At 42.9% G+C, this 13131-nt stretch overlaps 1 protein-coding gene across 2 annotated transcripts; it reads left to right on the forward strand.

Annotated features, from left to right (window-relative positions):
• The first annotated feature begins 384 nt into the window (after nucleotides 1-384).
• On the forward strand, nucleotides 385-2630 carry LOC134943279 (gamma-crystallin 1-like). 2 transcript variants are annotated; one of them, XM_063932219.1, is made up of 3 exons: nucleotides 385-393; nucleotides 1799-2065; nucleotides 2355-2630. In XM_063932219.1, exons 1-3 carry the CDS (start codon nucleotides 385-387, stop codon nucleotides 2628-2630), a joined length of 552 nt encoding a protein of 183 aa, XP_063788289.1. The 2 variants fall into 2 exon arrangements, with proteins under 2 accessions (XP_063788289.1, XP_063788290.1); XM_063932220.1 differs by having other exon boundaries at nucleotides 1799-2041.
• Nucleotides 2631-13131: the final 10501 nt, after the last annotated feature.

Consider the following 13131-nt stretch of genomic DNA (forward strand, 5'->3'; position numbering starts at 1 on the left):
ACAATACAGCGACTTCAATAGAACCCACTGACATTAATACGTATCATTGTAGCTGCAGAATAGACTGCAATCCGCTGTATACTGAATGTGCTTGCATTTTTTTTTCCTTTTGAAGGATTTTCTATAGAGATGTTCAACTGGGATTTTATTGGCCAATCAAACAATTACTAAGTAAAAATGCTGACTCAAGCACATTTAGAGTATAGAGAGCAACACAACAAACCCAGAAAATATATATATATATAGATGCTGTATGTTCTCTTCCAAATAATAAACTATTCAAGATTGCTAATATATGCAAATCCTGGCTTTGTGCTTGTACGTTTATATAGAAGCAGACCGCCCCTCAGATACACTGTGGTCAGTCTATGAAATCAATCCAAAATGGGGAAGGTAGGTGTAAGAACTCAATTTTTCAGTACCACAACTAAGTTTTAATAAGCAAGATGATGTAATCATATCAGACACAGTACACTATACACATGAAATATTCTGTCAGCCATTGGAGGACAATTTATTCTTATACAACGCTATACAATTTACGTCACATTTTATTTTCTTTAGCAAGAGGGAAAAAGTATTTATTTTAAGAAGTATGCAAATTTAAATTCATTTAATTTAGCTTTAAACAATCAAGTAGTACTTAAAGGTGTAGGATTTGGTGCACATCAAACTTTCTCTCTACGTAATTGTGTTTCTAAAAATACATTTCATTCACCATACCATATTTAGCACCGCTTTGTGGGAAACACTTCTGAGATCAGAGATCAGCAATTTCTTCTACATTCTTTTTAATTACTGTGAGATATTTTGGAAAAAGATCATAGATAATTCTGTCTGTAAACATAGCACTAATCTGTAGTTCTAGATCATTAAATTCATATTTGTTTTGATGCTGTAACTAAATGATGTTGTTAGGTAATATTCTACACCATAAAGTAGCCAGTCATAGCATTCATTAAAAAAATAAAAATTGCATTATTTGTGTAAATTAAAATATGCTTTTCCTGATAATATTTTTTTGTAGTGGAAGCAGAAGTTTTAGCCATAGGTCAATTTCTTAGTTTGTATAGACATGCCTTAGAGCAGCAAAGTCAGGCTAGAAGTGTAAATTGCTGGAAACTTATCTGCAGAGCGAAACACTCAGATAAGGAAAAATGATAAATACTGCAGTTATGCTACATATATTATTCATTCAGATTTCAGTGCAAAGACTTTGAGATTGACATTGAATAAAAAAATGAATACTATCTAGAAAAATTAAGGAAGGATAAATCTCCCCGTGCAGTACTAAATAATAAAATACTGTAGTAAGAATTAATTAACAGAGTTCTGACAAGTGATGCCTTACAGCAGTGATATAAACCCTCTGCCCACTCCCATTTAGCAATATGGGGGTCCACTATTGAGCCGGTTGACCACTGCCATTCATTGGACAAACTCTGTTGTGGACATAAGAAATGTGTAATGTAGGAACCAACGCGTTTCTGTGGTTTACCACCTATCAGGTGCAACATTCCCACTGTGGTTGATTGGAATGTTGTCAAATGGCATAGTGCCTATGGTGTTCCCAATGTGCTACTATATATGAGATATGAGAAGGAAAAGGTGGTTAGACAACCCCTGGTACTTTTATTCTACTATGTAGTCCACTGTTTTTTACAGTGTTATGTGTAGTATCGTTGTTATTATTATTAGTTATAGTAGTAGTAGTAGTAGTAGTAGTAGTAGTAGTAGTAGTATATAGAATATATAGAATATAAGAGTTATTACAATTATAAATAACTTCTCTTAACAGATCATCTTTTACGAGGACAAAAACTTTCAGGGCCGCTCATACGAGTGCAACTGTGACTCTGCCGACTTGCACTCCTTCTTCAGCCGCTGCAATTCCATCCGCGTGGAGAACGGAAATTGGATGATCTATGAGCACCCCAACTACAAGGGGCACCAGTACTTCCTGAAGAAAGGGGAATACCCTGACTTCCAGCAGTGGCTGGGTTTCAATGACTCCATCAGGTCTTGCCGTTTGACCCCACAAGTAGGATCTCTTTCTGCTATATCAGTCATAACAAAGCATGTGAATCCGAGTATTGCATAGCTTAAAACATGGAGCTTAAAACATAGACCGTACACTAAATAGGTGGCGATGGCTAAGCATATACTTACAGTATGTATCACACAACAAATAAAAGTAAAGAAAAAAGAAACAAAACTATATATGTTGGTCTGGACATAATTGTATCCACATTTGCAGTGTAGCCTATGCAGCCTAACAGCAGTAACTGAAACAGTATATTTAATATATAATCATGAACATACATGAATAATGCACAAGTTATTCTGTCTTCTAGCACCGTGGCACCTTCAGAATCAGGGTTTATGAGAAGGAAAATTTTGGAGGCCATATGATGGAATTCACAGAGGATTGTCCACACGTCTACGAGCAGTTCCGTTATAATGACATTCATTCCTGCAGCATCCCTGAAGGCCAATGGATATTTTATGAAGAGCTCAACTACAGAGGGCGCCAATACTACCTGAAACCTGGCGAGTACAGGAGATATTCCGATTGGGGTGCAAGCAGCCCCAGAGTGGGCTCCTTCAGAAGAGTTTTGGATTTATTTTGATGCCTTCAACTTAAAGCTGAAAAAGTATTACAGCTGCAATGAATAAAATCATCAGTGTCATTGAAATGGTGTTTGCTTAGTTTTCCTTTAATCAGTAAGCTCCAGAATAAAGAGAGATTGTTAGTTAACGTAATTAACAACAGTATTTAAAGTTTTATAAAACCAAATGACTACTTGTGAAGATATCTGTTATCTCTCTCAGGGGCAGATGTACTAAACCTTTGAGAGTAATTACGTGGAGAGAGAAAAAAAGGGATCTATTTACTAAGTCATGTATGGAGATAATATAGAGGTCGGAGATACAGTAAAGTACCAGCTAGTCAGCTAGTCAGCTCCTAACTGTTATTTTTCAAACCCAGCCTGTGACATGGCAGTTAGGAGCTGATTGGCTGCTACTTTGTCTCCATCCACTTAATCTTCATCCAAAGCTTAGTAAATAGACCCCAAAGTACCAACTAATCAGCTCCTAACTGTCATTTTTCAAACACAGCCTGCAACATGACAGGAGCTGGTTGGCTAGTACTATCTCTATCTACTTTATCACTCTCCTTAGTACATCTCCCCCTATAATCTGCTAAGTGAAATTTCGGTGATGATCGTCACTGACCCTCACTGCTCTTTTTCAACAATTGTTCTTCATGTTTTGTAAAATATGTACAAAATCAGACAATATGCCATGGGACAAATTACTACCAAGCTTGTTCCTCCAGTTTCAAAGCATGAGGGTGTGTGTGTAGGGGGGGGGGGGGGGGGGGAGAGGGGAGATATAATAGCCAAGTTGATTTTGCCATGCCAAAAACAGGAGAACACTCACAAAATCTCTAACTTTCTGATTCTCACACCCTATAACATTCCCCCCATTATATTTCTAAATAAGGTAAGTTTCATTAACATATCCTTTAACTCATATTTATAATCATGTCTATTTCGCAAAGTCTAAAAAGGTTAACTGTAGATTAACTTGAATTTTGCTATAGTGCAACTCGTCAGTCTGATGTGCATGTGGAGAGATCTGATGTCATTTGTGGGAGATCTGATGGCATGTGGGGGAGATCTGATGGCATGTGGGGGAGATCTGATGTGCATGTGGGAAGGTCTGATGGCATGTGTGGGAGATCTGATGGCATATGTGGGAGATCTGATGGCATGTGTGGGAGTTCTGATGGCATGTATGTATGATCTGATGGCATGTGTGGAAGATTTGATGGCATATGTGTGAGACATGATGGAATGTGTGAGAGATCTGATGTCATTTGTGGGAATTTTGCTATAGTCAACTCATCAGTCTGATGTGCATGTGGGGAGATCTGATGTCATTTGTGGGAGATCTGATGGCATGTGTGGGAGTTCTGATGGCATGTATGTACGATCTGATGGCATGTGTGGAAGATTTGATGGCATATGTGAGAATTTTGCTATAGTGCAACTCATCAGTCTGATGTGCATGTGGGGAGATCTGATGTCATTTGTGGGAGATCTGATGGCATGTGGGGGAGATCTGATGTGCATGTGGGAAGGTCTGATGTCATTTGTAGGAGATCTAATGGCATGCGTTGGGGAGATCTCATGTGCATGTGGGAAGGTCTGATGGCATGTGTGGGAGATCTGATGGCATATGTGGGAGATCTGATGGCATGTGTGGGAGTTCTGATGGCATGTATGTACGATCTGATGGCATGTGTGGAAGATTTGATGGCATATGTGTGAGATATGATGTAATGTGTGAGAGATCTGATGGCATGTGTGGGAGATCTGATGGCATTTGTGGGAGATCTGATGGCATGTGTGGGGGATCTCATGTGCATGTGGGAAGGTCTGATGGCATATGGGGGAGATCTGATGACATGTGGGTGAGATCTGATGGCATATGTGGGAGATCTGATGGCATGTGTGGCAGTTCTGATGGCATGTATGTACGATCTGATGGCATGTATGTACGATCTGATGGCAAGTGTGGAAGATTTGATGGCATATGAGTGAGACATGATGGCATGTGTGAGAGATCTGATGGCATGTGAGGGAGATCTGATGACATGTGTGGGAGATCTGATGGCATGCATGGGGGATCTGATGTGCATGTGGGAAGGTCTGATGGCATATGAGGGAGATCTGATGACATGTGGGTGAGATCTGATGGCATATGTGGGAGATCTGATGGCATATAGGGGAGATCTAATGACTTGTGGGAGAGTTCAGATGTGCCTGTTTGGAGCTCTGATGTGCATGTACTGTATGTGGGAGAGGTCTGATGTACATGTATGGAGATCTTATGACATGTGTGGAAGGCCTGATGTGCATTTGAGGAGATCTTCTGAGCAGAGAGACTGTTTATTACCAAAGTAAAAACTTTAGTTTTATTAGATTATTTCAAATACTGATAAGCAAAATAAAATACACATATTGGTGCAGAAAGGAAATGAAACTTGAATGAAAGAGTTGGGTACTGTACTTTCATTTCTGTACAATCCATCCATGTTCTCTAAATAATGACACACACATAACTAATCCTCCTCGTTCTATCACCCTGGTGACCACTGTATAAAAATGAGAGCATATACATGGTGTGCATTATAGAAAGCTTCAAGTGACTGCCATACAATATAAAGAGCATTCTGAGGACTGCCATATATTACAGACAGTATTCAAGTGAGAGTGTTCCACTGGCCAACAAACTATACAAACAGCCTACTAGTGACTGCCATACAATACAGAGAATACAAGTGACTACCATACAACACAGAGAGCATCTTAGTGATTGCCATACAATAGAAAGAGCATTCTAGGGCCCACTATACAGTAAAGTGAGTGGAATGTGCAACCTTAGTTTCATACATAACATTGGTGCCCCTCATTTTTATAATTAATATTTGTGCCCCTTGTTTATATAATTAATATATGTGGCCATTTTGATAATTATTATATCTTTTTTTCATTTTCTATAAATATAAGTGCCATCTTTATTTTTCAAGATGTATATGTGTCCTCTAATTTGTATAAATAAAATCTGTTTCCCCTTATTTAAAAAAAATTATGTATGTGCCCCCTATTATTTCTAGTAATGAAATATAACATTATTGCCTTTTTTATTATTTTTTAAAATCTATGCACAGTCATAATATCAATATAGTGGTTATCATTTGTGCGCTTACAACTGGGGAGATCAGGGGACACGTGAGGCAGTTTGCTAGGCATGTGAAGGGAATGTGAGAAGTCTGATGGCCACGTGAAGGGCTCTGATTGTCATTTAAAGGGCATGTGAGGAGTTCCGGAGGCATTCAGGAAATTCTAATAGAATGTGAAGTATGTCTAATATGTATGGGTTGGGTGCACTTATAAGCTCATTTGGCCTTAAATACCGCCTCTATACTGATGATACACAACTATACTTCTCCTCTCCTGACCTCTATCCCTCTATCCTCTCTCGGGTATCCAGCTGCCTCTCTACCGTCTCCTCCTGGATGTCTGAATGCTCCCTAAAGCTCAACATGGACAAACTCATCATCTTTCAACCATACAGAGTCTCCCCCTACACCCAATATCTCTATCACTGTTGACAACACCATAATCTTCCTCGTTCCCCAACTCTGCTGCTTGGCCGTCACTCTTGACTCCTCCCTCTCCTATGCCCCCCCACATAAAATCTCTGGCTCAATCCCATTGGTTCCAGCTATGCAACGTCGCTTGCATCAGGCACATCACTCGCATCAGGTTGTTCCTCTCCCAGAGTGCGACTCAACATATTATCCACTCACTGGTCATCTCACAGCTCAACTATTGCAACTTTCTCCTCACTGGCCACCCACACTCCTATATTGCTCCACTTTGATCTGTTCTCAACTTCTCAGCTAGATTTTTGTTCCTCCCCCACCGCTCCATATCTGCCACTCCCCTTTGACAAAACCTGCACTGACTCCCATTCCCTACAGCAGTCGTTCTCAAACTTGGTCCTCATGACCCCACACAGTTCAAGTTTTCCCGTACACCCGGCAGGTGCACTGTGAGTCACCAACTATCACATTTTAAAAATCAACAGGTGTCCTGGAAAACATGAACTGTGGCAGGTCCTGAGAACTGGATTTGAGAAACTCTGCAATACAAAATCCTTTTCAAACTCATCCCCTTCACATACAAGGCCCTCTCTAACTCCACTTTCTACATCTCCAGTCAGCCAATGACCGTCACTTCGTCTCCTTTACCCTGGTCACTGCGTCCCATGTGTGAATCCAAAAATATTGCCGCACTGCCCCCCTTCACTGGAACAAGCTCCCTTGCTCTATTAGTCTCTCCCTGACCTTGCAAAGCTTCAAACGGGCTCTGAAAACCCACCTGTTCATCAAAGTGTACCCTTCCACATAACCTAGTCTCAAGGCCACTCTCCCAACCTCCTTCCTTGGCCATCTCTGCCTCACTTACTTCTTGCCATCAGGCCACCTTCTGCTTGCTTGTGCCTCGTGTCACCTGTCCCCTAGATTGTAAGTTCCTTGGAGCAGGGCCCTCTTTCCTCTTGTTCTCACAGCCTTCTTCTCTTGCATTCAGTTACAGCTCTCTCCTACTTAGTGACCGTCTATGCCCACATATCCTCTCGCTTGTAACCGTTCATCTCTTCCAACAGCTATTTGCCCCCAGTAGTATGCCGATTACTCCTTTGCTTCCTTACATATCAGCTGTATTGTGTACCAAGAATTGTGGTGCTAATTGTTACCTGTGCTCTGTTTTAGTTTTTTAGTTACTGTGATGTTAAGTTCTGTGTACCCTGTATTGATCTAATGTGTGCCATATGTACAGCATTGTGAGACACTTGTGGCACCTTATAAATAAAAAATAATAATAATAATAATAATAATAATAATATGGTGAGGTCTGATGAGCATATAAGAGGCACAGGAGTGGGTCTGATGGCAGATGTCTGATTTGCCTCTGGGGTAGATCTGATGTGTCTGTGGGTAGGTCTGATGACATGTGTGGAAGGTCTCTCGGCATGTGATGGAGTACTGACGTGCATGTATGCAGGTCTATTGCACATGTGGAGAGGTCTGCTGGGCATTTGTCAATGTTTGATGGCATGTGGGAAAGTCCTAATGGCATATGGGGGCATTCTCACATGCTTGTAAGGAGGGTCTAATGGCATGTGGTGAAGGTCTGATGGTATGTGGCGAGGGTCTGAAGTCATCTGTAGATGTCTGATGGCACGTGGGGAAGGTCTGATGGTATGTGGGGAACGTCTGATATGCATGTGGGGAGGATCTGATGACATGTGGGGGGGTCTGATATGCATGTGGGGAAGGTCTGATCGCATGTAGGGAAAGTCTGATGGCATGTGGGGAAGGTCTGATGGCATGTGGGGTAGGTCTGATGGCATGTGGGGAAGGTCTGATATGCATGTTCAGAAGTCTGGTATACATGGGGAGAAGTCTAATGGAAATGTATGAGGTTTTATATGCAAGTAAAGAGCTTTGATGGGCATGTAAATGGACCAAAGTAGGCCTTGGAGCATGGGAGGTCTAATAGGCATGTGAAGGACATACAGGATGTCTGATGGCATGAAAGGAAGTCTGATAGACTGTGGGGTAGGTCTAATATGTGCAGTATGGTGAGGTCTGATGAGCATATATGATGTGCCTGTGGGCTTGGGTGTAGAAAGGACTGTTCCAGTGGAGCGCAAGCTCCAGGTGCCAAATCCTTCAGAGGGCACTGGAGGGTTCTGGAGCTGCTGGGAGGGTTAGTAGAGGAGCAGCGAGTACCAGAGCTGCTAGGAATGTGAGTAGCAGAGCGGCGGGTGACGGGTCCCGGAGCTGCTAGGAGGGTTAGTAGAGGAGCAGCGAGTACCGGAGCTGCTAGGAATGTGAGTAGCGGAGCGGCGGGTGACGGGTCCCGGAGCTGCTAGGAGGGTTAGTAGAGGAGCAGCGAGTACCGGAGCTGCTAGGAATGTGAGTAGCAGAGCGGCGGGTGACGGGTCCCAGAGCTGCTAGGAGTGTGAGACACACACACTGTCACTCTCTCCTGGCTACCTAGCATAATGTGTATATGGGGCCACCTGGCATAATGTGTACATAAGGGCTACCTGGCATTATCTGTATTTGGGGCTACCTGATATAATATGTATATGGGACTAACTGGCATAATGTGTAAATGGGGCTACTTTGTGTAATGTGTATATGGGGCTACCTGGCGTAATGTGTATTAAGGGCTATGTGGCGTAATGTGTATAAGGGGCTACCTGGCATACTGTGTATAATAGGCTACCTGGTGTATTATGTATAATGGGCTACCTAGCATAATGTGTATATGGGGCCACCTGGCATAATGTGTACATAAGGGCTACCTGGCATCATCTGTATATGGGGCTACCTGATATAATGTGTATATGGGACTAACTGGCATAATGTGTAAATGGGGCTACTTTGTGTAATGTATATATGGGGCTACCTGGCGTAATGTGTATTAAGGGCTATGTAGCGTAATGTGTATAATGGGCTACCTGGCATACTGTGTATAATAGGCTACCTGGTGTATTATGTATAATGGGCTACCTGGCCTAATGTGTAAAAAGGGTTACCGAGCCTAATGTGTATAAGGGTGTAATGTTTGTAAGGGGCTCTGCCATGCCATACTACAGGTTGCAGCTCCAAGGAAGGTTATGAAGCTGGGGTTTGAGAAAGGTGAGGACTGAGGAAGGTAATGGGGCTGAGGATAGTGAGGGGGCTTTGGCTGAGGAAGATGAGGGGCTAGGAGCTGAAGATGGTGATGGATCTGGGGGCAGAGGAAGGTTATGGGGCTGTGGTTGAGGATAGTGATGGGGATGTGTCTGTTTATATATGGGGGGGCGTGACATGAGGTTGCTCCAGGTACCATGGATCCACGCTACGCCTCTGCCTGTGGGGAGATCTGATAGCATGTGTGGGAGTATTGTTGGCATGTGGGGGAGTTCTGATGTGCATGTGTGGAAGTCTAATGCACATGTGAAGAGTTCTGACGGACATGTGTCTGATGACATGTAGGGAGGACTTATGGCATGTGGAGAAGGTCTGATGGCATGTGAGGAAGTTCTGATATGCCTGTGGGGAAGGTCTGATGTTCATGTGCAGAAGTCTGGCACACAAGTGGTGAGGTCTGTTGGGCACGTTAGAGGCATGAGTAAACGTAGAAACATAGAATGTGACGGCAGATAAGAACCACTTGGCCCATCTAGTCTGCCCCTTTTTTTATCCTTTAGGCAATCTCAACCCTTTTTGAATCTTAATTCTTTGTAAGGATATTCATATGCCTGTCCCAAGCATGTTTAAATTGCTCTACAGTCTTAGCCTCTACCACCTCTGATGGGAGGCTATTCCACTTATCCACTACCTTTTCTGTGAAGTAATTTTTCCTTAAATTTTCCATAGTATCACCACAGAGGTTTGGCTAACCATTACAGAATACATGTTCTGTGTCCCTTGGTAAATATATAATAAACAAAATTCTTTTGAAGAACTGTATATTGTATCATATGTATAATGCATAATTCAAGTGCAATAGGGGCCTAATTCAGATCTGATCGCAGCAGCAAATTTGTTAGCAAATGGCAAAACCATGGGGGTCATTCCGAGTTGATCGCTAGCTGCATTCGTTCGCTGTGCAGCGATCAGGCAAAAAAATCGGCACTTCTGCGCATGCGTATGTGGCGCAATGCCCACGCGCGTCATACTATTACAATAAATTATGTAGTTTCACACAAGGTCTAGCAAAGCATTTCAGTCGCACTGCTGGCCGCAGAGTGATTGACATGAAGTGGGCGTTTCTGGGTGTCAACTGACCGTTTTCAGGGAGTGTTTGAAAAAACGCAGGCGTGCCAGGAAAAACGCAGGCGTGGCTGGGCGAACGCAGGGCGTGTTTGTGATGTCAGAACAGGAACTGAACAGTCTGAAGTGATCACAAGCGCTGAGTAGGTCTAGAGCTACTCTGAAACTGCACAAACCAGCGAAGCTGGACTGCACTAACCAGCGAAACGCATTGAGCTTATTGCCTATTTTGACATCCAATTCCCACTTGTGACATCCGATTGACACTCCAGCACCACCATTTTGGACATTCATACTGCAGTACTTACCCATCTGGACCTTCCTCTGGCATGCTAAGGAGGAAATTGGTTCCAGTTATTTAATTGGTGGACATTATCTGCACCGAGGACCACTGGTAAATACTTCATACCTGCAATTATCGGTTATATGCAAGACAGCCGATTAGTGATGGACATACCCAGTGACATTAACTTTCCAAGAGTGTCTTAAGTCACTTATGTGGTTTTTTCAGTCAATATCCAGCATTCAGGCATATTGTGGCATATTCCAATTTTTATTTCTTTTTTAATATGTTTTAAAATGCTAAATAAATGTGTTATATCTTTTTATGAAGTCTTTCGGATTAGTGATTAATATATTTGTGCATGATCAGCCAGCGCTAGTACACCCACTTGTTCTATTGAACAACTCGGAATGACCACCCATGTGCACTACAGAGGGGGGTTAGATGTAACATGTGCAGAGAGAGCTAGATTTGGGTGGGTTATATTGTTTCTGTGCAGGGTAAATACTGGTTGCTTTATTTTTACACTGCAACTTAGATTTCAGTTTAAACACACACCACCCAAATCTAACTCTCTCTGCACATATTACATCTGCCCCACCTGCAGTGCACATGGTTTTGCTAATTAGCTAACAAATTTGCTGATGCAATCAGATCTGAATTAGACCCTAGGATAGTTAAATGAAACCTGTTCCCTAGAGGAGGCGGAGGGCTCACAGGTAGTGGGGCCCACCGGGGGTTTCCCCTGGTCCAATGTGAGGCAGTTCGACCTTGCAGAAGGGTATACCCCACTTTTTATCACTTATTTTCAAATTATAAGTCCAAAAAACATAATTGTGTATCAAACATGACTTGAATAGGTAGAAACTATTGTTCACACTTTCCCTGCCCACATTTGGGGGCAAGAGGGGGCGTTCCAACAGCATTAGAACATAGTTGGTGGGGCACGGTCCCGACAATGCCTGCCCAGACCATTGCGGGAAAGGCTGCGGGCCCGCGGCAGCTGTGTGATGTCACATGCAGCCGCTGCGACCCGGGACACGGTGAGAAGCAGCGTGCCAGCGTGCAGTAGCTGCGCTGGCAGGGAGCTACTCAGCGGGTGCAAAAGTATTGCTGCTGTTCAATGCTTTTGCACCCTTGTGGGAGGGTAGAGCCAGACATGCGGGGCGGACTAGCCCTGTGCTGGGCGTCCCCCCACATGTCTGAGAAACTGATCGTAGATGTGCTAAATTTAGCACATCTACGATCAGATATGAATTAGGCCCATAGACTGCTCACCTGTGTGGCCTGGATGAGCAGTCTTGTGTCTCAGAACGAGGGGTGGAGGAGGTAGTCTGATAGCCGGCGATAAGAAGAAACCTCATTAAACCTCCAAGTTTACGTCCTCCAGTCGCCTATAGACCTTGGGTCCTGCTGCCAGTCCACTCACAGATCCTGACAATTGCTTTGTGAACCAGACTTTACATGAAACAACTGTAATTCTCTTTACTTTGAATAATCTTTTTTATTATTGAGATAAGAAAAGAAATAGATAACAGGTGATATGTATCAAGCCTTGCGGGAATGTCCTCAGGCATCCAAAGCATAATCTGTGATAAGTGGCGTGGCGGAGCAACAATAACACATGGGATCAGGGACTTACGGCAAGATCGCAGGTCCAATTTCGGGCAATCAAAAATGGCCTCTAATTGGATGCCTAGGGTCCCGATCTTTGGGATTTATGAATTGGGAGGTATGCTATATGTACTTCTCTCTCTATTTGGGTACGCACAAGTTTGCCAAGCTCCACTGGTTAAAAGAAGAGGAGGAAAGAGTGATCTGTAATTTGCATCTAAACTGAACACATACCGAGGAGAGAACAGCTTCAGCACTCTGCGATAGGAGTAACCCTGTTTGATCCTATTGCATACCCTCCAACTGTACCTTTTTAATAGGTACAGTACCTTTTTTTCATGGTCTGTACCGATTTTTGGCTCTTCAAACTTCCATTGAAAGTATAGGAAAATGGGCGTGGCCACGCCCCCTTTACCCGCGGCCACACCCCTTTTTGGGTTTGTACCGATTTTTCAGTGTAAAATGTTGGAGGGTATGCTATTGACTGTCATACTGGTTTGGGACCATGCCAGTGGGAAGGTCATTTTCTCTATATTTTGTTGTCTTTGTAAATTCTAAGGATCACCTTTTGATTTATTTTCCAGTTGGCTGCTCCTCAGAATCAGAATCAGCTTTATTGGCCAGGTATACTTGCGTATACTGGGAATTTGTCTTCGGTTTGCAATACAACAGCCAAGTAGGTAACAGATAAGCAGTTGGGGGGGCAAGTAAAGTCATACAGATAGGTATACCGTAGTGACACAAGTGAGTTACATGTACGTCTAGTCAGTCAATGTTCAGGAGTTCAGCTGGCGGACCACTTGGAGAAAGAAACTTTTGAGGCTTC

Source organism: Pseudophryne corroboree, chromosome 7, assembly GCF_028390025.1.
Source record: "Pseudophryne corroboree isolate aPseCor3 chromosome 7, aPseCor3.hap2, whole genome shotgun sequence".
NCBI classification, from domain to species: domain Eukaryota; kingdom Metazoa; phylum Chordata; class Amphibia; order Anura; family Myobatrachidae; genus Pseudophryne; species Pseudophryne corroboree.